General features: G+C 39.2%; 1 protein-coding gene across 1 annotated transcript in view; it reads left to right on the forward strand.

Annotated features, from left to right (window-relative positions):
- Positions 1-26,481, forward strand: part of cdh13 (cadherin 13, H-cadherin (heart)) — a 345,689-nt gene that overhangs the window by 113,536 nt on the left and 205,672 nt on the right. Inside the window, exon 3 of the mRNA XM_072385388.1 lies at positions 18,188-18,399. Within this exon, the coding sequence (XP_072241489.1) occupies positions 18,188-18,399 (212 nt within the window). The remainder of the gene's footprint in view (positions 1-18,187; positions 18,400-26,481) is intronic.

Here is a 26,481-nt window from a genome sequence, read left to right on the forward strand (position 1 = left end):
TAACATTATGCCCCCTATAAAGCTGCCTGTGTATAATTCTCTTGGCAGCACAACCTTCCCTCTGAATTTCAGCCTCAAGCTCAGCTGCTCATGTTTTATAGTTTCTCCTCATTTCTATCAACTTTGCGTCTTTGTTTGGGGAAAAAAAAACATTTTTAAGATGAAATTACCTTGCCAAAACATTGATTCCACCCCTTATGTCGCCCCCTTTAATTTCTACATGAAATGCTCATTGTTTTACGCTGCTGCTGACGAGTCTTGGCGACTTTAACATCTTCAGACCCTGATAGCAGTTTAAAGGACCCATTAAAAAGTGAAGCAACCTTTTGAACAATCCTTAATTAAACTTCTGTATAAGACAGCCCTTCTCGGTCCTTCTCTACTTCAAGTAGTTCATTGAGAGCAGGAGAAGCAGCATGACAATTGATGTGAATGTGACTGACAAAGAGGGAAACTAAAGCATTTCTTTTGCTTCTAAAGATAAGCAAAAAGTTCACGTAGGGATGAAAACTGTTTGGATTCAATTAGTGTTCAAATGAATTTCTCAGAACCTGGTAGATTTTTAATTATTGTGTTTGTGACATCAGACATGTGGCATTCATATGCAATACTAATATATATCATAGATTATTTACTGAAGCTCTTATTAACTTATTAGCACCCCCTGTTTTTATGTATTTGAATGTGGGACAGATGTGCAGCGAAGTTGTATCGATTCAGAGAGGATAAAATATTTTGCTATAGTATAAAAATAGTATAGTATAAAAATAATGTGCTTAGACCCAAACTGATGCCATTATTCAAGCTATAAATCAGATTTCAGCTTGTAAACTGGATGATCATTTCACTCTGATGAGCTCAAACTTGTTAAACCGTTTCCATGGATTTCCATTGGAGGAACGCCGTTGGTTTTTATATCATATCATAGATTTTCTTGTGTCAGGCATAGAAGACTCAAGAAGTTTCCACGGTGGGGTTTAAGCTCTTTTACAACAGTATTCCTCAACCTCTCTGCAACTCCTGGACTCGTGCATCACATGTAACCATAACTAACCATGGACACGTGCACAGTTTGTACATTTTAAGCCATCTTATGGAGATAACTTGGGTTGTTTTTAACCATGTGGAAGAAGCAGCGAGATGCTTCTTTTGTGATATTAGTTCCAGTGCTAAAACACCAACTCTCCCTGAGTGTTTCGCCCTGTTGCTCCTGTAGAGCCAGATGGTCAGCATATGGGATAACGTTTGACCTCTGTCTGTAGATTAATTGTGCTCTCAGTTATTCATTTATTAGAGATTATTAAACTGCGTGGCAAACACCCCACTTTTGGGCATTAATCTGGAATCCGCTGTGGCATTTCTAATCTCCAAATTTCCACTGATTGCATTTTATGTTGAGTTTATTGATCAAATTTAGACATTTAACATGCCCAGTAACTGCTCTCTGCTGACACTTTGTTTTCCCTGCCTGTGTCCAACAATTGGATGAATATTATGTCTTAATACCAAAGGTTTATAGGGTAGTAAATGATAAATAAATGAAGTTCCTTCCTTTGCCAGGCCTACCATCATCTACTGGCATCCAGTCCTGCCCTATTCCTTTCTGATGAAACGCTTTCTGATGCCCTGACACTGACAGACAAACAGGTTGATTGGAGTTTGTTGTGGTGCTCAAATAAACTTCCCTCACTCTTTTTGGATCTGTTGCAGAGTTTAACCTTGTCAAGCTTTGCTTTGGGGGATCTCAATCGCAGAGATACACTGATTTCTTCTTTTCACATGAAACTCAAGTGAGGAATGCAATTATGCCTCCGAAATAGGGACTTAAATGAATGAATTAATGTTTAAACAGGTGTAACCTTGGAAAAGGCAACTTCAAAGACCAAGCCTGGAGGACTAAACATTTCCAGCATGCATGGAGACACCAAGATATTTACAGTTTTAGACCTTGAAGAGTATTTTTCCTTTACTCATGGGTAGACATGCTAATTGATGCTAGCAAGAAATAATGAAGTAACTGGGAGTGTACATCGTTTTCTCATGTTCCTGCTGACCCAGTGGCTGAAAAATACTCTCAGGTTTGCTATTATGTACTGGAATAGCAAAAAATAAATAAAGATATTGTATATATTTTTCAGACAGATCATTTTCTTGTCCTTTGAAGAGAACAATTTGCTCTCATTATCTGCTGATGACCCATCTATGAAGTGCCTGCACTAATAATGAGGGTCGGATTTGGTCGGCAAACAGCTGAGAGGACAGTCTGTGATGTTATTTGCTGAAATAATGTCAAAGAAATGTTCAAATGAAATAGGCCTTTTTATTTTCCTTTGCTGTGTCTTTCTGTAGAAAGCTAACGCTGCTTAACTAGCGGTATGTTAGCATCACTCTCAGTATTTTAACATGGCCTGACTCACTATATGACAAAAGATAATATGCAGCTGGCCATGTGATGGACTGGTGCCTTTATCCATGAAAACAGCCATGGGTTTATCCTCCAAAGTGGTTCCAGTGCTGCTTTAGAGCCCAAACATAACTCTGAACCACTTCTTAATGTTTTAACTGTCAAAGCTATGCCACCAGCCCTGAAAAACCGGTGCTACAGCAGCACCGACTCTTTTACAAAGCTTACTTTGGGGACTTGGGGTGGGTTCATGGAGACCAACCAGACCAAATAAAAAGCTGTAATTGCCTAAGAATCTGAGCCCTTGCTTAATCCAGGTCAAGTGGAACTTTTTTTGCTAAAAAGGGGCAACTGATGTTGTTTAAAATATCTGTTGAATACTACCAGTACTCATATAATTAGAGAATAAATCCTACAGTGTTTTGTAATACTCTGACATTTCCTGCTTTCCACCATGACTTTTTTTCTTTTTTCACTTGTTGCTTGTCACATAACTCAGTGTTTGACTTAAATATTTGTTTAGCCTCAATCACAAATTCCAATAACTACCTGTTTTTTGCACTTTCGACAGTTGGTCTATTCTGAGAAATGTCTCAGTGTGTAAAAGACAGATGGTACAAACTGTTCCAAACAGGGTTAATTATGATGCCTTGGCATAGCCCCTGAGGTTGACGTTTGTGGGAGGAAAAAAAGCGTCATATTACCATTCTGATAAAGAGTTTTAGTTCCTAAATTCAGCCTCACAAAGTAGTTAAAATAGCTGCAGATGTTAAATGTTGTGGGAGCGGAGAGATGTGCAGGAGCTTTGAGAGAAATGCAATTTGAGCATGAAAACAGAAGCAACTACTCTAACTGTTGCACTGCGGGAAACTATTAAATTCCCACTGTGCTGATTCACCATTAATTGTGCCTGATAAAACCCCCGGTGTCACCTTTAAACGGGACTCCAAGGAGACTAGTATTAGGTTTATTGTTTTGTGGTGAAGTGTGCGTGTGACTGATGTAAATCAGGGCAATGACACCAAGAGAATCACTCTGAGCCTCAAAGGAGAGAAGACCGAGCTGATTTCACTCTGATTACTCTTTCTCTTACTCGGTCTCAAGACTTTGGCTCCATTTTACTGATTTGTGATTGCAGAAATATACAAACAAGAACATCGGTGCACACAGGAGGCCACCACAACAGAGTCTCTGGTTGTTATAAGAAGGAAACTCGCAGATTAGTTTGACAGATCAAATGCTAACATTAGCAATGACCTGTTCAGTACAAAAAGCCCTTTTCATGTCTATCATTCTGATTCAAATGAAACTGGTGTGGTTGCAGATATCTTCCACCTTGCACAACTTGTACAATGACTTTGCTGCTAAGCTGTTAGACTGAACTAAGTGCCAGCTTATAAAAGGAGAGTTGCAAGACGTATAAATCCAGCTCAGGGGGTCCAAAGAAGAAATTAATTACCTGAGTAACCAAATGTCTCGGAGACTGTAAAAAAACGTAAAAATTTTTAAGTCTCTGAGCATTTTTTTGTGATGCTGTGATGCTACAAAAGGAGTTTTTATCTCAAGAGGCCATAAATCTGCATCAGGATCTGGCAATACTTTCTACATTGGCTTTAATTTGCAACTCTCCTTGGATAAATGGATTATGTGGTTAGGTTTATGCATCAAAAACTTCTTGGTTGGGGTGAAGAAGATATTTAAGTAAAACTAACACCAATAAAACATAAAAACCAATGGACACATGAACTAATCCAACCACAGCAAATCATTATTTGGAAAGTTGTGCTTAAAAAAAAAGGCAGAATTTGTTTTCCGTCATATATGCAAGAGAATCACTCTGAGCCTCAAAAGAGAGAAGACCGAGCTGATTTCACTCTGATTACTCTTTCTCTTACTCGGTCTCAACACTTTGGCTCCATTTTACTGATTTGTGATTGCAGAAATATACAAACAAGAACATCGGTGCACACAGGAGGCCACCACAACAGAGTCTCTGGTTGTTATAAGAAGGAAACTCGCAGATTAGTTTGACAGATCAAATGCTAACATTAGCAATGACCTGTTCAGTACAAAAAGCCCTTTTCATGTCTATCATTCTGATTGAAATGAAACTGGTGTGGTTGCAGATATCTTCCACCTTGCACAACTTGTACAATGACTTTGCTGCTAAGCTGTTAGACTGAACTAAGTGCCAGCTTATAAAAGGAGAGTTGCAAGACGTATAAATCCAGCTCAGGGGGTCCAAAGAAGAAATTAATTACCTGAGTAACCAAATGTCTCGGAGACTGTAAAAAAACTTAAACATTTTTAAGTCTCTGAGCATTTTTTGTGATGCTGTGATGCTACAAAAGGAGTTTTTATCTCAAGAGGCCATAAATCTGCATCAGGATCTGGCAATACGTTCTACATTGGCTTTAATTTGCAACTCTCCTTGGATAAATGGATTATGTGGTTAGGTTTATGCATTAAAAACGTCTTGGTTGGGGTGAAGAAGATATTTAAGTAAAACTAACACCAATAAAACATAAAAACCAATGGACAAATGAACTAACCCAACCACAGCAAATCATTATTTGGAAAGTTGTGCTTAAAAAAAAAGGCAGAATTTGTTTTCCGTCATATATGCAAGAGAATCACTCTAAGCCTCAAAAGAGAGAAGACCGAGCTGATTTCACTCTGATTACTCTTTCTCTTACTCGGTCTCAACACTTTGGCTCCATTTTACTGATTTGTGATTGCAGAAATATACAAACAAGAACATCGGTGCACACAGGAGGCCACCACAACAGAGTCTCTGGTTGTTATAAGAAGGAAACTCGCAGATTAGTTTGACAAATCAAATGCTAACATTAGCAATGACCTGTTCAGCTGCTCTGTTCCCTTTCCATGTCTATCATTCTGATTCAAATGAAACTGGTGTGGTTGCAGATATCTTCCACCTTGCACAACTTGTACAATGACTTTGCTGCTAAGCTGTTAGACTGAACTAAGTGCCAGCTTATCATAATCAGCTTTTGCACATTTTCAAGCAAGAGAAGAATGTCTTCTCTGAACTTCTTCGCTGCTTGACAGTTTCAATTGTAGTTTTAAATAGAAAACACAAACAATGGAGATATTTTCTCTAAGGGCTTTTGTATTTGTTAGAAGACTCAAGTTGCAAATCATATTTCACAATAAACTCTTTTTCACCAAGTTAAATGGATATTATACTTGCAATATTTAAAATAATTATTCCCAAACAGTCAAATATGATGCAAAAAGTGTCCAAAAAGTGATCCAAAAGTGTCTCTGTCTGACATTTCTGATGTAATTTTTACACTCTTTAGAATTTAGAAGTTGGGAATACGTTATGTATTCATTTATGGTCAATTTTCCCAGTTCTTCTCATATATCTTTCACATAATTTACAGTATTTTTAACCGTTCATCATCACTTCATTTCCGTCATTAGTTTGTCTGCTAAATGATCTTTAAACTACTTTTACATAGATCTTTGTATTCTTATCTTGAATGATTTGGTCCTTAAGAATTGTAAATACTTCCAAAAAATTATTATATTCTCAAAATCATCATTTTTGGACCCGAATATAAGTAATTCGTTATGTGGATCCATTTTATAACCCAGTTCTTCCAGCATACAGAGCTGTCACCTGTCCATATACCTGCAGTGTGCTATCGAGTGGCATCTGATTGCCTTGAGTGTGACATTCCACTGATTTAGGAGTCTGCAGGACTTGGGATGCAAGAGGCAGGATGTGTCCTGGAGAGGTGACAGGGCCAAATGAGACAAATGAGACAAACAACCATGTGGTCTCAGACCCCCCCCCCCCCCCCCTTTGGTAAGTCCAGAATCACTGATTAGCTTTACCAAACCTAAAGAAAGTCCTCGATTTTGAAAAGGTGGCTGCTCCAGAATTCAGTTCTGTTCCCCTAATATAGCCTGTAGATATATTGGAATTATTGTTTAAGCAGATTGATTTTCCCTCATTGAGTAGGAATAAAAGTGTTCGATTATCTACAATCATCCTAATTCAATGAAGGACTGGTTTTGTATTTAAAAGCATAATTTCCTGCAATTTTTGTACGCAGGAATTTCACATCTCAGGGCACCCAATTGAAATTAGATGCTGTAATCGTGGCATATATTCAATAGTGGCATACCTTCTGCCTTGTGCCGGCTTATTTTATGACATGGCGAAGTGGAATATGAATCGATGCTTTTTAATAAAACTGCTAACCCAAGTTCAGACCTCCTGCCAAAATCCAACTTGGCAAATATATTGGCTCTCGACTTACTCTTATAAATCATTCTAACCATCACTAGATTGAAATCTCCTGCCAATAGAACTCGACCTTCAATACTTCCCATCTTTCTATTAAGTTCATGGAAGAAGAAGAAGGGAAAAACATGGCTTTTTTTTTTTTTAGGAACAAATAAAGTACGTCTTAATTCCTTTAACTGAGGCTTTAACACTATTATGATCACTTCCTGATCTTTCTTTGAAGTCTCCAGTTCAGCTCATTTAGTATATAAGATAAACAGCATAATTCCTGGGACACCAACACAGGATGTTGTGTTGCTAATCAATCTCCTCCCACTGTTAACTGAGCTTTTTTTACTCTCTCTGTGAGGCAAATTGACACAAACACAAACAACATAAGATACCTTCCATAAATCCAAACACACTTCATCATGTTTTCCCCTTTCATGATTCGCAATAGTCTACTCTGTGCTTTGAATAAAATCACCTGATTCCTTACCGTCTTTGATTGTTTTAATTTGTTCTTCCCTTGTGAAGTTGAGTGCTGGAGGATATGCCAATTTGTGCTTCACATTCAGCTCCTGAAGATGTCTTTTCACGGGCATAAATGCCTTCCTTTTTTCACCAGACCTGCAGAAAAAGACAGCATACCATCCTCACTTTCAATTTCATGTCGCTCCTTGGCCATCTGTAGCACCTTGTCCGGGGCTGATTAGTTTAGAAAGCATATCAAGATGTTCCCGGGCCGGCTTGTTTGGGTCGGGTTTGGGGACAAAGGAATAATGTGCACGCTCAACCTCAAATTTCTGGCCTGTAAAACGGAGCCACTCAGATTGTATCTTTTCCACCTATTTTATCACTTTGCCCTTCAGCTCCTAACCGTATTTCAGTCCCACAAGTCTCCCATTTGTCACCATATTGTCTGTAATATTTCATATTTCTACGTGCATTTCTTCGTGTGATCACCTGTGAATTTGTTCTTTGATTGGAAGCTTCCTGGCTGTCTACGCTCTTCTCTCTATATTCATCTTGGTGTTTTGATAATGTATGCTGTCCTCCAAGGGCGTAACCATGGTTTAGACATTGGGGGGGTCCAAGAAGAACAAAATTGTTAAGTGCATTATCTACAATTCTTTATTTATAAATGAAAAATTGGACATTTAGAACATAGTTTAGAGGACTACATTGACCATGTAAGTTCACATCTAAAGGAATAGTGTAATTTCTCAGAGACAGTGACTGCCCCCCCACTTTGTTTTGGTTAGTTGCTTACTGTTTACTGACCTTAAACACACCTACCAATTACAGTTATGCTCTTCCAGTAGTTCTGTAGCAAATAGGACAGCTTCCAATGGAAAACGACCAAATACCCAAAGCATGTTTATGGAAATATTTTAATAAGAACAACTAATGATGTAACAAATTACAGACTTTTCCTTTTAACAGAAAATGTGCTGAGGACTTTTAAGTCCAGGTTCATTTCTATTGTGTCAACGTCTCAAAATGTGCATTAACAATGAAAAGTCTAATAGTCTAATGTTATTTTTGTTTTAAGTTTTTTTTTATTTTGAAAGGGGGCGGAAGTTTATTTTGTTGATTCTGTGTTGGACTTCCTGTTCTGGTACAATCTGCTCTGTTGAGCAGCGGCTCCGTCAAAAGTAGAAGTCCAACGTAAAGATAACGAGAGCCGGTGGGTCACTCTCATTGGCTAGAGTGTTAGCATCAACAACGGCGACCGCGGCGCAGCCGTTACGTTCCCATGGTAACACACGCAAGCGCGCCCGGTGGGTCACTCTCATTGGCTAGAGTGTTAGCATCAACAACGGCGACCGCGGCGCAGCCGTTACGTTCCCATGGTAACACTGTTGAGCTTGGCGCGGTTGAGCCGCTGCTGAGACGGCGGCGCGCCCGGTGACGTCACTCTCATTGGCTAGAGTGTTAGCATCAACAACGGCGACCGCGGCGCAGCCGTTACCACGGTAACACACGGAAATAAGTTGAAAATAAATAAGACATAACAAGAGACCGATCCCTTGACAGGGTTCATAAAAGGAGAACATGCATTTTACATATTTTCTTCTGTATATTGGGGGGGACAGGTTGGTATTTTCTCAATATTGGGGGGGACACGACCCCCCCAAAGAATGCGTGGTTACGCCATAGCTGTCCTCCCTTTTAACTCCACCTTTACTAATGCATCTTCGCTGTCAGTTTCATCTTGTCCTCTCTGCTCCTCACACATGCTAAGATCAAAGATCTGATCAAAGCCCTATGCAGAGTCAGTAATTCAGTGAGAATGTACATGTGTACGTCTGGTTTTTGAAGTCTTTTCATTTGAAAGGTGGATATCTCAAATGCGGTTTCAGCTGTTACTTGTTCTTTGGTGTTATTTTGACTGTAATATCGCATCATATCAAGTAATCTGTGTATATTTTATGCTAAGTCTGCCAAATACTGTAACTAGACCACACTTTTAAGACAGAATCCTTAACCAGAGTGCAGCAGGATGGATCTGTCCCTGAAGGTAATATCAGAGAAACCACCACTTTGAGCTATTTTTGCTTTCCGCTTTGTTCATCCTCTTAAGCCCTAAACTACCTTTTGAAATGAGCAGAAACGCAACCCCGTCTTCAGTCTGCAAAAGTTCCATATCTGTAAGGCCAAACTGAATCATCTTGGGCTTAAAATACACATTGGCTTCTTGATTTAACTCCTTTCCAGTGTTAATAACAATAAGTTGATGGAACCGATGTTATTGAGCCTGTTCTAAGACTTCTCTGCTGCCGTCTTTTCCAAATGTCTTGAGACAGACGTATAAATCCAGCTCAGGGGGTCCAAAGAAGAAATTAATTACCTGAGTAACCAAATGTCTCGGAGACTGTAAAAAAAACTTAAACATTTTTAAGTCTCTGAGCATTTTTTGTGATGCTGTGATGCTACAAAAGGAGTTTTTATCACAAGAGGCCATAAATCTGCATCAGGATCTGGCAATACTTTCTACATTGGCTTTAATTTGCAACTCTCCTTGGATAAATGGATTATGTGGTTAGGTTTATGCATTAAAAACGTCTTGGTTGAGGTGATTTAAGTAATTTTAAGTAAAACTAACACCAATAAAACATAAAAACCAATGGACACATGAACTAATCCAACCACAGCAAATCATTATTTGGAAAGTTGTGCTTAAAAAAAAAGGCAGAATTTGTTTTCCGTCATACATTCAAAGGTTTTGGATGAGATCAGGAGGTGAATTTGTTTGAGAAATGTCATTTTTCACACAAATTACAGGCAAGGTCTATGTGAAACATCAGGAACTAGGGCAAAGTGTTTTTGGGGGTAGTATTCAATGTGCTGTGAAAAGAAAGATTAATAGATAATAAAGTAGTTTGTATGCTTAACTGGCCAATATTTTACATTCTTTAATGTTGCCTCAGATAAAAAAGTAACGGTATATTAATTGTCTTTGGTCACCAGGGCAGCAGACATCAAAGCTTGATCATCCCGACACTTTTTTCTGCCTCATACAATGATTAGGAATCCTACCTACAGCTAACCTGATGGGATTGGCTTGAGTGGCAGCACAGGTGGCGGAGGAGGGTCTTGATCATTTGTTAAAGCCTAGATGAAAGATTCTGCCGTCAGGACCCCCATAGTTGGCAAAATCCTTCAAAATTGTTATCTTCCCTGATGAAAAGCCCAAACCTTGTTACTATTGAATCCCTGTAATGGGTCTTACACAATGCCCTATGATAGAAAACTCAAGGGTAAAATGCAATTCAGGGTGTAAATACATTTTCAAAAGCAGCTCCCTCTATAATGCTCGGTGATTATTTGCTTAAGGGGTTCTCCAGAGCCTTTTTTATGAGGCTGAGCACAGTCTGTCTGGTTAGACACGGCAGCTATCAGCTCAAACACACCCGTGCTGCCACCTTTGAGATTACGCCTCTGATTCACATCTCTCCCATCATGGAGACTTGACATTTTGTTACAAGACAGAAAATAGTCTTCAAAGCACCTCAAAGGAAAACTTTAGTACCTGACAGGGGAGAGAAAAAAATTCAATTTTATGCGGCTGACAAAAAAAAGTGGAGCCAATGTAAATACTCTGATAATAGCTGGTGTCAGCATTATCTAAGATGATTCTTTTTGTCTTCTTACTGAAAGAGTTTTGTTCTGTGTGTGAGTTTTGATGGCCCTGGAAGAAAGTTAAGTTTTGATATTTTAGAGACTAACTGACATGAGGTGAAAAATTCATGGTTGGTTCCAGAAATATTGGGAATTTATATTAATTTCCTACTTTTTGGAGGTGTTTTTGTTAGAAATCCCACCAGGAGCAACACATTTTTTATTCTATTTTTGTTTTACAGGAAAATCCAATGTCCATTTTTGCACATCGTTAGCTTAATAGCATAATTGCCAAAGTCATATTTGAATGTTTTTGGAAAATCTTTGTGTGTAGTTTATAAAATGCCCAAGTCAAAGAGATGACTAATGACTAATAACATGCAGATAGTGATTTTGAACTCTAAAATGTGTTAAATGCTATAAGGCTAACGACATTATAAGTGTGAAGAAAAAGTTGACTTGTCTTAAAATGGAGATTTTTGGATAATTGTTTAGTTACTCAAATGGATGGAAATGTATTAACATGACAAAGCAACAATGCAAAACAAAAAAAAAATGGTATCAAGCAGTCAGACACACCCCTCAAGCTAAAATAAAACTAGCTAACTAGCATGGATCGCATCCTGTACAAAGCTGTAATGAATTTCCTTACCAGGATCCATTAATTTATTTAATTCAGCACCTCCACTTTGACAAGTTTCAATTGTAAAACACAATCTATTAAACAAAATAAGCTGATTAATATAAGTAAATTAGCCTTTCAGCTGCAGTCTAAGGAACACGTTCAAGAATAAAACCAAAGCTGCCACTCGGATCTCGCTCATATTTTGCTTGGACTCTGGCTGGAAAATCTTTGAATCTGTTTTTCTTTGACTTGACAAAACTTTAGCACCACTGGGCATGTTATGGAAATGGCTGAATAGACAGGAGTGTGAAGAGTTGTAGTACATTTAAGAATGAAGAATGATTATTGGATGTATTGGAGCAGTCGGGTGGTAAAGCTCAACACAATATGAAGGGAGGGTCCCACAAAATGGATCTTACATACAAATCTGAACACTGCTAGTCTGCTGAGGAAACCTTAGTGGTCCTTTATGTATGCCTTTACAGGAAATCTGTGTATGAAAATAAGCAGAGGCAGGCGCTCTTGCTATTTCAATGGGACTTTGAATGGTAGTCTTTCTCTTTTTATGCAGGGGGAAGCTGGGGGAAACGATTCAAGCCTAAAGTAACCAGTTTAATTTGACATTTACAGGCTGCACTTGAGTGTTTGACTGGATGGAGCTTGAATGTCAGAGTTGAACCCCACCCCATACCCTGTTTCTTTTCTTGAATAATGATTTGGGGACTTTGGTTACCCTAATCCATGTCGTGCACAGTCCTTTCAACCCAGAGCCAGTAAGAAGTGGGTGTGTGGTTGTGTGGATGCTGAGTGGGGTAAGTTGCATTCTGTCATTGTTGTCTGACTTCAAAGCCATCAGCTCACCATGCTTTCTTCTGAAATCCCCCAAAACCTGACAACATTAGAATACCATCAAACGCTCTCTGGCTGCCTTTGAAATGCCACTGACACTGTTTGGCACTGCAATTTGCAGGCTCTAAAGAGCTCGCTCATGTTATTGAAATAAATCTGAGGCTTGTAATGGGAATGGAAATGAACACATCTTTCATGCTTTGGCTCAGAAGTGAGAGTTGAATGTTGAGATGGAGTCTTGTTTCCCTGGAGAGTAGCTTGTTGACTTTGTTGCATTCTCTCATTGTCCATTGTAGACTTGCCATTTCTGTGATTTTTTATTTTTTTTTTTCCATTTCATTTCATTTTTCCTCGCTCTGCTATTCTCCTCTTCTCCTAATCCAGATGGCAAAAAATGATTCTTGTCTAGCGAGAAGACTTTAAAACGCCTGGAGTGTGAGAGATAATAAAAACAGCTTAATCAGTCACAAAGGTTAAGTCTATCAAATGACAGCTTTGATAGACTTTATTCTATTGATTTTATTGTCAGACAGCCTTGGACTTTTCCCATTTCTCTTGGTGCGAGCTCACTAGAAAACAGAAGCACTTACTTACTGATTAGTTACAGGTAGATGTGAACCTGTTGCTTTCTGAAAGCTAAAGACTGTTGAAGGGGGTCGACTTTAGAGTCAGAGCAGCAGCATCTCCTTGTAGAAAGTTTCAAGTGTTAATATAAATGTAGTAAAGTGAGAGATGCAGGGCCTCACAAGGTGTACAGAGTACAAGTTGACTTTTATTAACTCATCCAACGTAGCCTTTTAACAAAGGGAAAATGGGGTGTTACTCTTCCCAACAGACATATATGCTCTGATAGGCCTCCTCTCCAGTTCAAACGAGCCTATCAGAGCAGATCTGGGGATAAGAGGATCGATCATTAACAATGAAATCATACAGATCTTAATTTGTTTGTGCCAACAAATACAAATTAACCCCTGCAAAATAAAGAAAGAAAATATAGTGCATTCAAAACTAATCCACAAAATGTACAACATAAATAATCCAATTTAATTAACTGAAAATATTTCCACCCTTTTTGATCTACCAATCACAACAATCCCCACCTCTTTCTGGTCTCCATAAAGGGAGACCTATGGAGGCGAGCTCCCTCTTTGAGCCCACGCCCAGATGCAAACAGGACTGGAGAGACCGTTCCACACCTACAATCCGATCCAGCATACAGTGAGAAGGTTAGCACTTCCTCACAATACACAATAGAAGTTGTGTTACTTTCAGCATCAGGACAAAACTGGCTGATTTCAGCAGCACCTGAAATGATCAACATCAGTCCCCCTGCTTTGTACCAATATCTATACATCATACATTAATCTTTATTAATCCAGTGCTGTGAGGCCTTTGCTTCTTTGTCCGTACCTTTGAGAATTAAGGGAATAAATATTCCCTGTCAGGACACTGGAAATCTGTCATATAGTACAGTAGATATGTTAGTAGTTACTGGTAAATGTCCATCAGTACATTTCTTGGTGTCCATTAAAACAATGGCAAGGACTCAGATTGTGAAAGAGAGGTTCAGGGACACATGGATTTTTCCACTCCAGACTCCAAACCTAAACCCCATGGAGAATCCCTGAGATGTGCTGCAGTTTCCACTGGTTTAACTCTAACGTCACTGATGGATGATCGTGGCAAATAACTAATGCAGTCTGGGATTATGGCATATTAATTATGCCACAGCAAGTGTTGTGTGTCCAGACAGAAAGTAAAAGAACAAAAGAACAACATAAAATCCTCATTTTTCAGACACCATCTAACCAAAGCAGGCTCCCATCCCTCCAACTTAGAGGACAGAGTACCAAGAACTCATGATATGAAGCATCCGTGGTGCAAAATAGCAGACGAGAAGGTCCAGTTTGCTCTTTATTCTTTAGGAAAAAAAGAAAAGGTCACTTCTATTGATCCAACTCAGTTAATAATCATTGATTTTTGATGGAGTAGAACATCAGACAGCAGATACTGAAAAGACTTTTACATTTATTTAAGTGTTTTATTCTAAATCTGGTAAAAGACTTCTGTTAAAGCACTTCATCAACACCACGGCTGAGTGTTTAACACCTTGGAATTGCAGTACAATAGTTTCACTATCACAGATTTAAACTGTCAGATCTATAAAACCAATCCTGTGAATCTGCTTGATCGGGGATAATTTGTCCATGCTGCCAAAAGGAACAAAGTTTATCTAATGTAAGCATTTGGCATCACGTTAACTGGTGCTAATGCACTTAATTAGAAGTCTTATGTTATCTGTGTGCATTTGTTCTACTTCAGCTCAGTGTGAGGATTTCAGCTGCTCTTTTTCTTCGTCTCTCTGTTCTGTTTCTTATAGATTTATGTGTCTCTGTGCTCATAAACCATAGGCTCAGCACTTTGCTGTGTCTGTTCTGTTCAGTGTGTCCCCTTCTCTGCAACTCAACTGGAGCAACAACCACAGCTCCTTTGTGTGCCGTTTTCTCCAGAGCAGAGAAAATACGCTCTGCTGTGCTGTACAGCAGGGAGAAGGAAACACAAAGGGGACTCAAACAAAGCAGAGACACACAGAGGATACGACTTGTCACGTTACTCAAAGTGGTTCTTGTAGTCCAAACAAGTGTTAATTGGCTGACACGGAGCCAATTCTGTGCTCTGGAAGCAGCTGATTCACAAAGCACATTATTTTCTTCCAGTGCCTGGAAAAAATCAGAACTTCACCAGTGTTTTAGCTGCATTATATCAGGCTAAACTGAGGCTAATCTGAGGCTAATCCTGGCTGCAGAGGGACACATTTAGAGGAGCTACATGGACTATGGACTGATTTATACCCTGTAAAAAAGTTTAAAAAACTACTACTAAACATCAGTTCAGCCATGGTATCCTCAGTAATGCCTGCTGCACATAGAAGAAGTAAAAAACATAGATAAATAACTGTCTGTGGCATTAAACGCCTGTAATAACCAGGCTCATGCATGTGATATTAGAGTGGAAACTATCCCAGTGAAGGACTAATGATTTCAGATTAATTAATAAATGAGTCAAAAAGAGCATAACAATGAAAACAAGCATTTAAACTTTTATTTACTGATGACGAGCTCAAATGCTCTCTCGGACCTTATAGAAATTAAACCCAACTTGCAATCTGAGTGACCAGGTTGAGACATTAAATTGTATTTTCTGGTGTTGTTGTTTTCCTGTGAGTCAAAGAAGAAGAATGCTATGAGCTGACCCTTTGCTGCTCAAACTGAATGACGGGACTGTACCGTCACAGATGTTAACCTTCAGCTCTGTGAAGCTTTTTGGCTGCAAAAACATCAGTTTTTATCAGTATTTTGGAAAAAACAAACTCTCCATATTTTGTTGGACAGACCCAATTCTCCCCAAAAAGCTTTTTTTTTGTGTTTTTATTCACAATAAGACAGAAAACACGTAAGGTGTTGAAAGTGAGACAATTTACCGCCATGAGGTCTTGACCTTCGCTGACCTTCGCTCTGCAGTAGTGATGGGATGATGCTACCTCAAGGAGTGTATTGACACACTACACAAACTGTGTCGGCACTGTATTGAAACTGTGTTGGTCACTCAATAGTGCCCCCTTCAGGTGTTCTGAAATCATTGCAGGTAAATGAAATAAGAAGATGGACCAGGTAAAATGCGGCAAATCCAACATGAGCCTGCGAGACATTTACTCACCAGTCCTTTATTTAAGATATAATCTCATTATTGTATAACTTCATTCGCTCAATTTGTGAGTCAAGTTGTCCATGAGAAGAGTTCAAAATAGGCTTCAAACCTTGTTGATGTAAATGCTGAACTGAGTTGGTTTGTAAAATATAGCAAATTTGTATTAAAATTGAGAGTTCAACTTTTTATCCTATGTGTGGAAGTTTGTTAACGTAAGTGTTAAAGCATAAAAAATAAAACAAATTACATATAGATTCATTTATGCATTTTTATTGAGGAACAACCGTTTTTGTAGGGTGTTTGCTCCAAGGCGATTTCTCCTCTTACCAGTTCCCCTGCCTTGGAAAAAACTCTTTCACAGGGTACAGATGAAGAGGGTGAACACAACATTTTCAGTGCAAGTTGATGAAGGTTTGGATAACAACAAACCTCCATCCAACAAACCCACAACATGTTGACACAGTTTGCTTCCTTATAAACACAATTTGGCGCCGTCACATTCAAGCGACACCGTTCCTGTATCGGTCACGTGATTTTTTCTTAAAGTGATACACGCACCAATACGGGGTTTCTCTCTTGGGCTCTCGACACAGAGCTGATGCACCAGTGTTGTTCGTCCCATCACTACTCTGCAGTATCTCAGGATTCTTTTTACCATGTGCTTATTGATGGTGGAACACTTAAATTGATGAAAATCTTTGCAGATTGAAGTTGATGAACGTTATTCACACTATGAGGTCGTCTCACACGTTCTTTTGTGACTCAAATATTTGTCATTTGCAAATCAATGGCTTGCAAGACCACAATTTTTTGGGAACTGGGATTGTATTTATTCTCATTCAGTCCATGTTGTATTTAATACATCTTAAAGCCATTTTTCTTAGTTCTGTATTTTACAACTGATCAAACTAAACAATGTAATTTCAAGTTAAATGACGTTTTCCAAAGTTTATGCAGATAAACTCCATCATTTCTGCATTGTAATGATTAAAATGATGTTTGTAAGGCAGAGATTCTTTAGATCTGCATCGAGGCAGTTAGTGTACGGTGTATTGGTTTTACTATTTAATGGACTTGCTGTGCATATAAAGCTTGTAGCCTTCGTACATATGGCTTAAACTGTGATTTATCTGCAGTCACCAGTGATCCATATGCTGCTTTATAAAACACCATAAATATGGGCTCAGATGTAAACTCATTTAATTCTCACAGAAATGGCTGTTCATTCCCTGCTAAAAACACTAGAAGCACAGAGGATACACGCTTCCATGTTTTAGAATTACTTCCATCAGCTTTTTTTTAAGTGCTTCTCATGACTCTCAGAAAAGAAGCTTAACATTGCCAGTCTTTGATTGATTTATCCTCCTTTATATTATAAACTAACAGGCGATTTTTGTAGACTTTAGAAGTGACAACATGTCTGAAATCTTGTGGCATGATGAATATTAAGAGTATAGATCTTTCTCTACCTATATGTCTACAGTTGCAGGCAGTTCCTGGTCTCAAACACCATTTTAAAAAAGAAAATAGGACTTAAATAAGCCACATACAGTTTGTTTAAGGCACTTTAGGGTTTAAAGGTCTCTTCACACTTTTCTTTCTGCATCTTGCTTTTAATTACAACACGAGAGCACAGCCACGCCTGCAGACTTCTTCTCTCCCTCCCTTCTCCACGACAGTTGGGGATCATCATGGGAGGCCAAGGTAAAGAGGAGGTGATGGATAAGTGAGGAGAGGATTGTCAGCACCGAGGGTGGGGGAGGACATGGGGATCATGTTGCAACACCGAGGGGAGTATGTGAGAGAGATAAAGAGAGGATGAACATGATCAGAAAGGATAATGCCTGCTGGAGTCTTTGGCGATATCTCCCACAGTCAGACAAGACAAGCCCACACGTGTCTGCATCACATGCACACAACTCAGAACCCAGCAGTGACACTTTTCCTCTCTTCTGCCTAACAACTGCAGATGCCACTGCATTCTCTGCAGTAACAACAGTCCTGCAAAATCAGAATCAGCTGCTTTGAATAGAGAGAACTGGCTTTGTGCAGGTTTTATTGTCAGGATAGTTGTTCATTCCTTCCTTTCATGGCAGCCCCTTAACTTTATTTCCTTTACATTATAGCGTGACCGACCCATTTCTCTTGGCATTTCTGCTCGTAATTTGTTCAGAGTGGTGTGAAAACCTTGTCCCGTTCTGTGTGTTTCTTGCAGTTGAGTTCGATGACTGTGCAGGGAACGAGGATGTGAAGTTTGACGTGTCAGATCCCAGGTTCCAGGTGGACGAGCATCTGAATCTGGTACCACAGGAAGACGTTGTGATCAGCGGGTCGTTCCTGTTCATCCACGGGCTCAACGCTCTCTCAGATGACTTGGCGCGGGTAGATGTCACTGGACTCCCGCCTCAGTCAGCGCACACTCTCACGGTGAGTAGAACTCGCCATGTGTGCGTTTTCATGCCTCAGCTTATTCATACGTATCAAATAAAACTGAAAGGGTTTAAAGTTTGAAAAGGTAACTCAAACAGCAAACTGCTTTTAGTAGCTGAAATTATCTATAAATCTAGTTTTTTTTTTAAATATGTATATATAACAAAGCATTAGGTGGAAAACAAGTCTTGTATCTTCTAAAGAAATACAGCCGGTTGGGTTTTTTTACGCTACAAATAGAAATAAAGAGCCATTAAGTCTTTCCTTATGCTATCTTCTACATTAACAATCACCTGAATGCTGCAGATCAGCAAACTACCAAAACTTAGTAGATGATTTTTCACTCTTTTTCTACAGTTTTTGTTTAATAAATGATATAAATAATAATACAGTATGATGTTTTGTTTTTCATCTAAAGTAATATTTATTTTTTGGGTAATATTAATATTTAATACCTAATTTTATGACCTGGTGAGGGCCAGAGGATTTAAATTTTCTGATTTGCAAAGCATTTTCTTTCTTTTTCACAAGACAACATATTGTTTAACTTCTTTTAAATCCTCATTGAGTTTATAGGACTCAGTTGCAGTTTCACAGCAAGTGATGCACAAGCAGTCTGTGTCCTGTTGGTATCAGGAAGAATTAGTGGTAAAACCAGGGAAGCAGTGTCCCATCTCTGCTCTAAGCTAACTGGCTGCAGAAAAGGCTCTTCACTTATTAACAAAATCACCATAGCAACAACATCCTTGGCCGTGCAGCTCTAACTAACCTAAGCCTGTCATTGTGAACATATTTTATCAGAGCAGAACAAAGACATTCTGTGGATGGATGACAAAAAGTAAGTCAGGTTGATATAAACTTCATGTGGTTATGCTAATTTGAAGGAAATTGTGTTAAATTAGTCCCTGATGCTTTTCTCTGAGAAACCTGCTGGCTACAAATTCTTTAAGTGTCGATAATCTATTTATTTAACTAAATTTGAGATTGATATTTCTTAATGAAGAGCTTAGCGTTAGATATTTGCTTTGGGATGTAAACCCAGACAATGTCGCACTCACAAGGCATGAATCATCTTAATTATGAATTAAAGAAATAAGAAACAGAATTCATCAGATGTTTAGAGGCCTCTGTTGTCAGTCACTTCCATGCTTATCCTGACAAATTCTGATTATTTAGAAACGTGAATCACCTTAAATTATCACTAATTAACATGATCGCGCCACCTCAAAGATGCCATGATAAGCAGTGGAATAACACCCACATTCATAGCTTTTCAAAACAAATGGATGTGTGAAGAAATTTGAAAATAAAAGAAGTGATGCAGAAACTAATGCTGTTCTGCTGGGGCTGCTTTTTATCTTCCAAAACTAGCAGAATCAATACAATATATCTCCTGCAAAGAGAAACACGGAGACAGAAGACAGAGAAAGTAACTGATTTTGCATCCAGAGGGAATATGAAGGCCAAAGTTTAACAACGAGGATTTAATTAAAAAAAGAGAGAAGGGCAGGTGAAAGCTGATGGATGAGGCCTATCTGTTGACTGCTTTGTCGAGATTATAAAGATGTTGAACTGTGGTGAAAGACCCTGTCTGAGCTACAGGGTCGACTGCAGATTCCTGCAAGCCAAGATGTTGTTTTTCTCACCGAGATTTGGGTATTTGAAGACTTCCACAAGGCAAGGAGAGTTTATTTTATAGAACAATTCAACAACAAGGTGATTCAAAGTGCTTTACAGAGACATTAAAACAGAAGAGATAAAAAGCATGATTTAAAATTTAAACAAAAGAAAGAAAGAAGAACAATAGATAGAATCAGAAAAAAATTATATATATATGAAAGATAAAATCAGGAGTTAAAATCTGATTCTGTTTTGAAACTCAAGCTTATTCAAATGCAGCTGAAAATAGATGTTTCTTCAACCTGGACTTAAATCCTGAGAGTTTCAGCTGATCTGAGGCTTTCTGGGAGTTTGTTCCAGACATGTGGAGCATAGAAGCTGAATGCAGCTTCTCCAGGTCTGGTTCTGACTCTGGGAACTGATAAAGAACTGGATCCAGATGACCTGAGGGGTCTGGAAGGTTCATAGTGGGTCAGGAGGTCTTTGATGCATTTTGGACCATTCAGAGCTTTATAGAGCAGCATCAGAACTTTAAAGTCTATCCTCTGATGGACCGGCATCAGAACTTTAAAGTCTATCCTCTGATGGACCAGCATCAGAACTTTAAAGTCTATCCTCTGATGGACCGGCATCAGAACTTTAAAGTCTATCCTCTGATGGACCAGCATCAGAACTTTAAAGTCTATCCTCTGATGGACCGGCATCAGAACTTTAAAGTCTATCCTCTGATGGACCGGCATCAGAACTTTAAAGTCTATCCTCTGATGGACCGGCATCAGAACTTTAAAGTCTATCCTCTGATGGACCGGCATCAGAACTTTAAAGTCTATCCTCTGATGGACCAGCATCAGAACTTTAAAGTCTATCCTCTGATGGACCGGCAGCCGGTGGAAAGACCTCACAGCTGGACTGATGTGCTCCACTTCTTTGGTCTTAGGAACAAGCCAGTTCCAGTTCCAGTTCTATGCAAACGTAGCCTTTGAGCCGACTATTGTTCCTCTGTATTTCAGACTTTTTGTTTGCTTAATCGATAGAAACAATCTACTCCCAGCGAATTGATTAGTTTACAGAACTCTGTGCAGCTGACTATAATTCACCCCGTGTTGTGCAAATATGATCAGCTGATAAGGAGAGGTTTCCAGAGACTGCAGGTACAGTTGGTGCTCGCTTCCCTCCTGGAGATCATCTGTCTTCCTGGTGCCCTGCTGTTACTGCTGTTCTCCAGCCCCAAACTCAATCAATGCCTCCATCCCCATCAGAGTGTGTTTGTGTGTGATATGATAGTTTATTTGGTTAGATAGTCCACTGGTGTTATCTTGAGCGTATAAGTAAGTTAGTCTTTTATAATTTAAGTGTTGGACTTGAATTTTTAAGTGACTAAAGTGACCAGGAAAAGGGAATAATGGTACAGAAAAGATCCTTTAGCTGAATACTGTGGACTCTGACTGCTATTTTGAACAGAATTGTTACCTAAGGATGCATAAATGTGCAAACATGTGTGTTATAGTGTGGCTGTTTGCACTGTTGCACTCCGATACAAACCTTTTTTATCTGAGGTTTATTTATTCTCCCTGTAAGTGGGTTTTCTCCAGGTACTCCAACTTCCTCTCACAGTCTAAAACATGCAGGGTAAGGCGATCCGGTGTATTAAATTAACTGTAGGTATGATGGCTGTTTTCAGGGGGTACGTTTCTTTACTGGAATTTAAAGATAAAATTATGTCACTGGGGGAGCAGAACTGTTCCATCAATGGTGCAGTGAAGAAGATAATGCTTGTAGTTTACTAGATTATTGCAAATGTACATATTTGTGGGCCATTCCTGCACATTGGTTTCTTTGTGTGGTCCACAGCTTTGATAAAGAATGACATTTACTTTCATTATTTGCAGAGGATTTTTGTGTGCCTGTCCTTCCTTGGGGCTGCACAGCAGGAGGGTTCGAATCCCAGCTGGGGCCTTTCTGTGTGTCCTTCTCAAAAACATGTACATAGGTTAGCTGGTGTTTCTAACCCGAGTGTGAGCTTGTATGACTGTGTGTCTTTATGAGGTCCTGTGATGGACTGGTGGCCTGGTGCCTCCTGCCCAGTGACAGCTGGGATAGTTTCCCGCCTGCAGCCCTGAGTTGGATTCAGCAGATATAGAAAATGGATAGATTGATGCTCTTAGATGCAGCCATACCACCAGACTGGCATTAGCAGTTTTAATGTAATCTCTAAAATGACTAATAGATCTCTGAAGGATGCATATTTCTACCCACAGGACTGACAAACGTTCCAACTGGGTTACTCGTCCTTGGGTTTTTCAGGCTGATTTCTTAAGTGCTCCACTGAGGCTGCGGTCATCACTGTCAACATGGGCTTGTTTGCATTGTAACTGTGGTCATTTCAGGATGCTGATATTAGCATTTATCTTACAACACTTTGCTTTGCACATGTTCAGCCTTGAGGAGACGCTAGAATAGCTGGATGACAACATTATATAACACTTAAGTGAGTGTTCAGGTGTTAGAATATGTTGCTAGTGTGACAAAGCAATAAATGGAAGTGGTTATAAACAGCAGATGCTACTATTGCAATGGAAATGTTGCCAATTCTATGAAAACACTCAATGAAATTTGAACAGAATAGTCCTCGGAGGTGAGCAGCATCGGAACAAACAGGGCTCTCTTACACAGTTGCCAACAAGCTATTTTTTACTTCTTCCCGCTAATTTATTTCCAGCTGCAAGATTCCATCCGACTATATCAGGGAGGCCTCAGATCTCTAATTATATATTTTATCTTTCTTGTGATGGGAGGCTTACCGTAGCTTTCTATTCTAAAGTAAAGTCATTAATTGGTTAATTGCAAAGCACGAATAGTTGCATACTAAAGCAGGAATTAGGTAAGGTAAGATAGATAAAGAGAAAAACGCCAGGCAAAGAGAGTCTTCCTATGAGATGGGGTGGTTAAAAGCTCTCATTATTTCACTATCAATTAATCTGTTTGAGCCTGTCAAGCACTGGCACGTTTTTTTCTCCCTGTCCATATCCTGTACCCCCCCCCACCACCCTCTACCCCCTTTATCCTTCCTCTGAACCTTGGCAGCGCCTCCAGTCACCCATCCGACAAACACAGTAGCAACAGCTTTAAAAGAACTTGTAACAAACTCATGGCATATTTAAAAGCTTGTTTCAATAAGCCTGAGGTTTCACTGTAATTACAGCAAGAACGCTACATGCACTCCGATGCTGAGCCTTACATCTGTAATCTGATGGCATATTTTTGGTGGCAACCCTGCCTCGATTTCTCTTCGCTGTTTTTCAATTATTGTAGCAGTCATCAGGTGTATTTTCATGATGAAATTGTTTTCTAACGCTCCTGTTTGAGGTGGATTCCCATTTGCTCAAACCTCCCTGTGCAACGCAGAGCGGAAATGTTCCAAGGTGAATTTATTGGCATTACAAATGGTATTGTTGCAGAAAATATTGGCTTGTGATAATTGATATGTGCCAGAAGCAAAAGCAGAGAGAATCAGTTTTTAATTCATCAGCGCAAGCTGCTAGTTTGGTGTAACACAAGCCCAGGGGGTGAAAAGTGGCTGATAAATTATTCCTATTATGAGCAAAACTCTGAATTCAGGGAGTAATTTATCCCCCCTTTTTATGCAACCGATCAATATGTGAATTAATGGAAGAATGCATTTCAATTTAACAAATGCATGCTCCAAAATCTAGACTTATTTCTTTGTATTATTCATTGTTGTTTGGGTTGTGTTGTGCACAACAACAGTTATGCAGAACATTTCCATGCCTTCTGGGAGCATAAACAGCCACTATTCAAATGTAACAACTGATAACGGGCCAAATAATCTCAGTCCAAAAGCCTATTTATTTAGCTTTTGTTATGTTTCATACATTTTCCAGCGCTGACTGAAGTGTAATATTGCATCCTGGGCAAAATCCTCATCCTGCAAAGGCAAATAGATTTTTTCTAGCCATGCTTCCGGCGCTCAGTGAGGTTTTCTGAAACGACTAAAAAGTGACATCTTGCAACCACAGCACAACAGCTTATGCTATACAGCAGAGCACAAATAATCCTCCTCTCTCTGTCTCCAGCCCACTCACAAAATAACTTGTTCTGTTTCTGTCATTTGTTAATTCTGTTTACTGTCGTTATCGGTCTCTTTTACATTTTTGCCTTTTCTGGAGTGGCTTTATATCTCTGCTCTCTTGCACTTCTTATTTTTCTAACATTGCGAGGGAGTAAGTGCACGTATAAATAGATCAGTGAACCAAAAAGCCCAATATCATGATAATTTAGCAAAGTACCAAGACAAAGCCTCACTTTCAGCCTCTCAGTGTTTACTTAATGACAAACAAACTGTGTTTTTTTTTAAGTTTTCAGCTCCTGCCGTTATGTAGAGCTCATTAATTTATCTATACCACTGGGCATGAACAAATGCAAGCAGGTAATGCGTCTTTGTCTTGTTTCAAAACCTTCAGACACACCTGGAAATATCCACTATAATTTAGTTTTATCCAGCACAAATTAGGATCAGAAACCTTTCCATACGGCTACGTTTTTGGCTGTTTTAATATGCTTTATGGCGGTTTTAAAGGTCGAGAGTATCAGTGGGTGATGGTGCACGTTTTAGGAAGAAATTGTAAAAATGAGCTGACAGCTAAAGCAGAGAAGCTAAAATTGGATTATGAAAATGATGCTCAGGTCTGCTCAGCTCAGATGTAGTTGAAAGCCTCTTTCCTGGGTTCTGCACCAGCTGCAGATGAGAGTAAAGTCTGTCTTTGAAGGAAGTCGAGGGAAGCAGCAGGAATCATCACACAGAGGACTTTTCCAGGTCAAGAGTGGATAATGAATACATTATGTGAAATGTGGTGAAGATTTATCAAAATGTTAGCTATTTTATTAATCAAAGTAGCTAATATGTATATCCTGTTGGGTGAAGAATGAAAGTTTCACTCCTTTTGTACCGAATGGCAGGATATTATTTATTTAAGCACTCTTTATTTCTTTACTTCTGGTAAAGATCAATTAATTCAGATCATTAATAGATATATTGTATAATATATATATAATATATTATACAATATAATAAATAATTTAGACACTACTCATAGTATCTGTCTATTTATGCTTTGCTCGATAGGTTTAAAGCGTTTTTTTTATTTTTTATTACCCCTGAAATTGGTCCAAGTTGAAGAACTGGTTGAGGAATTTTGTTCAAAGACATGTCATAATATGCTAATCTAATATTAAGAAAATCCCCCCTATTGCCATCAAAACAGCTCTGACCCATCATGGAGATGTAGAACTCAAAGGTATGAAGTGGCATCAGGCACCAACTCCTGTGAGATGGGACCTCGATCCATTTAAAATGTTATGTTTATGCATAAAAACAGACGCTTTTATCCAAAGCAACATACAGGTAGGCATGTAGGGTAAGGGGGTCTTGCCTAAGGACCCCTACTGGAGACAGTACTTTTCATGCAGGGGATTTGAACCCAGAGCTCCCACACAAAAGGTGGCAATCATACCACTACTCTATCCAGTCCTGTGAAAAATTTAAAGCGTTTTTTTTATTTTTTATTATACCTGAAATTAGTCCAAGTTGAAGAACAGGTTGAGGAATTTTGTTCAAAGACATGTCATAATATGCTAAGAAAATCCCCCGTATTGCCATCAAAACAGCTCTGACCCATCATGGAGATGTAGAACTCAAAGGTATGAAGTGGCATCAGGCACCAACTCCTGGTGGAAGGAGACCGCCATCGATTTAAATCGTCTGTTTTCATGAAAGCGTGCAGTTCGTCTGCATCAGTCTTTAGGTTAGTGGCATCTATCAAAGTAGAATGAATGCAAGAATTCAAGGTTTTCCAACAGATTGCTTAAAGCGTCACACTGTCCATGCAGGCTCTTCCCATAATGCATCCTGGTGTCATTTCTTCCCCTGGTGGTTGGTGCTATGGTTGCTCTGTTTACTGTTAGCTCTACTGTTGGACCCAACCGCTCGAGGTGGTCTTCGGTCCCCTCATGCATTAAGAAGCCATGACCACGAATGATTCTTTCGCTTTTATGCAGCTTCCTTCATTGGACCACCTTTGGTCAGTCCTAACCAGATCTGCAGATCCACACAGGATGTGATGTCACACAGGATCCAAAGTATTGAGGATTCTATGCTGGAGTCATCTTGCTAGCACAATTTGGCCCCTCTTCAAAGTTGCTCAAATCCTCGTTCTTGCCTTATTTTATTTATTTTTTACATTCTTTTTTCTGCTTCCAAGAACAAAATGTTCTTTTGTATCCCACCTACTGCCAGGCACTATTATAACTGGATAATTAACCTGTTTTATTCCATTTTACCTGCCTGTGGTCACAATGTTATGGCTGATCCACATAAGCAGGAGTTCTCACCTCAGGAGAACTGACTGGTTCTCTCACCCGGCTGCATATGCACCGGCGTAT

The sequence above is a fragment of the Leuresthes tenuis genome, unplaced genomic scaffold (genome assembly GCF_036924035.1).
Source record: "Leuresthes tenuis unplaced genomic scaffold, fLeuTen1.0.hap1 SCAF_5, whole genome shotgun sequence".
Taxonomy (NCBI): domain Eukaryota; kingdom Metazoa; phylum Chordata; class Actinopteri; order Atheriniformes; family Atherinopsidae; genus Leuresthes; species Leuresthes tenuis.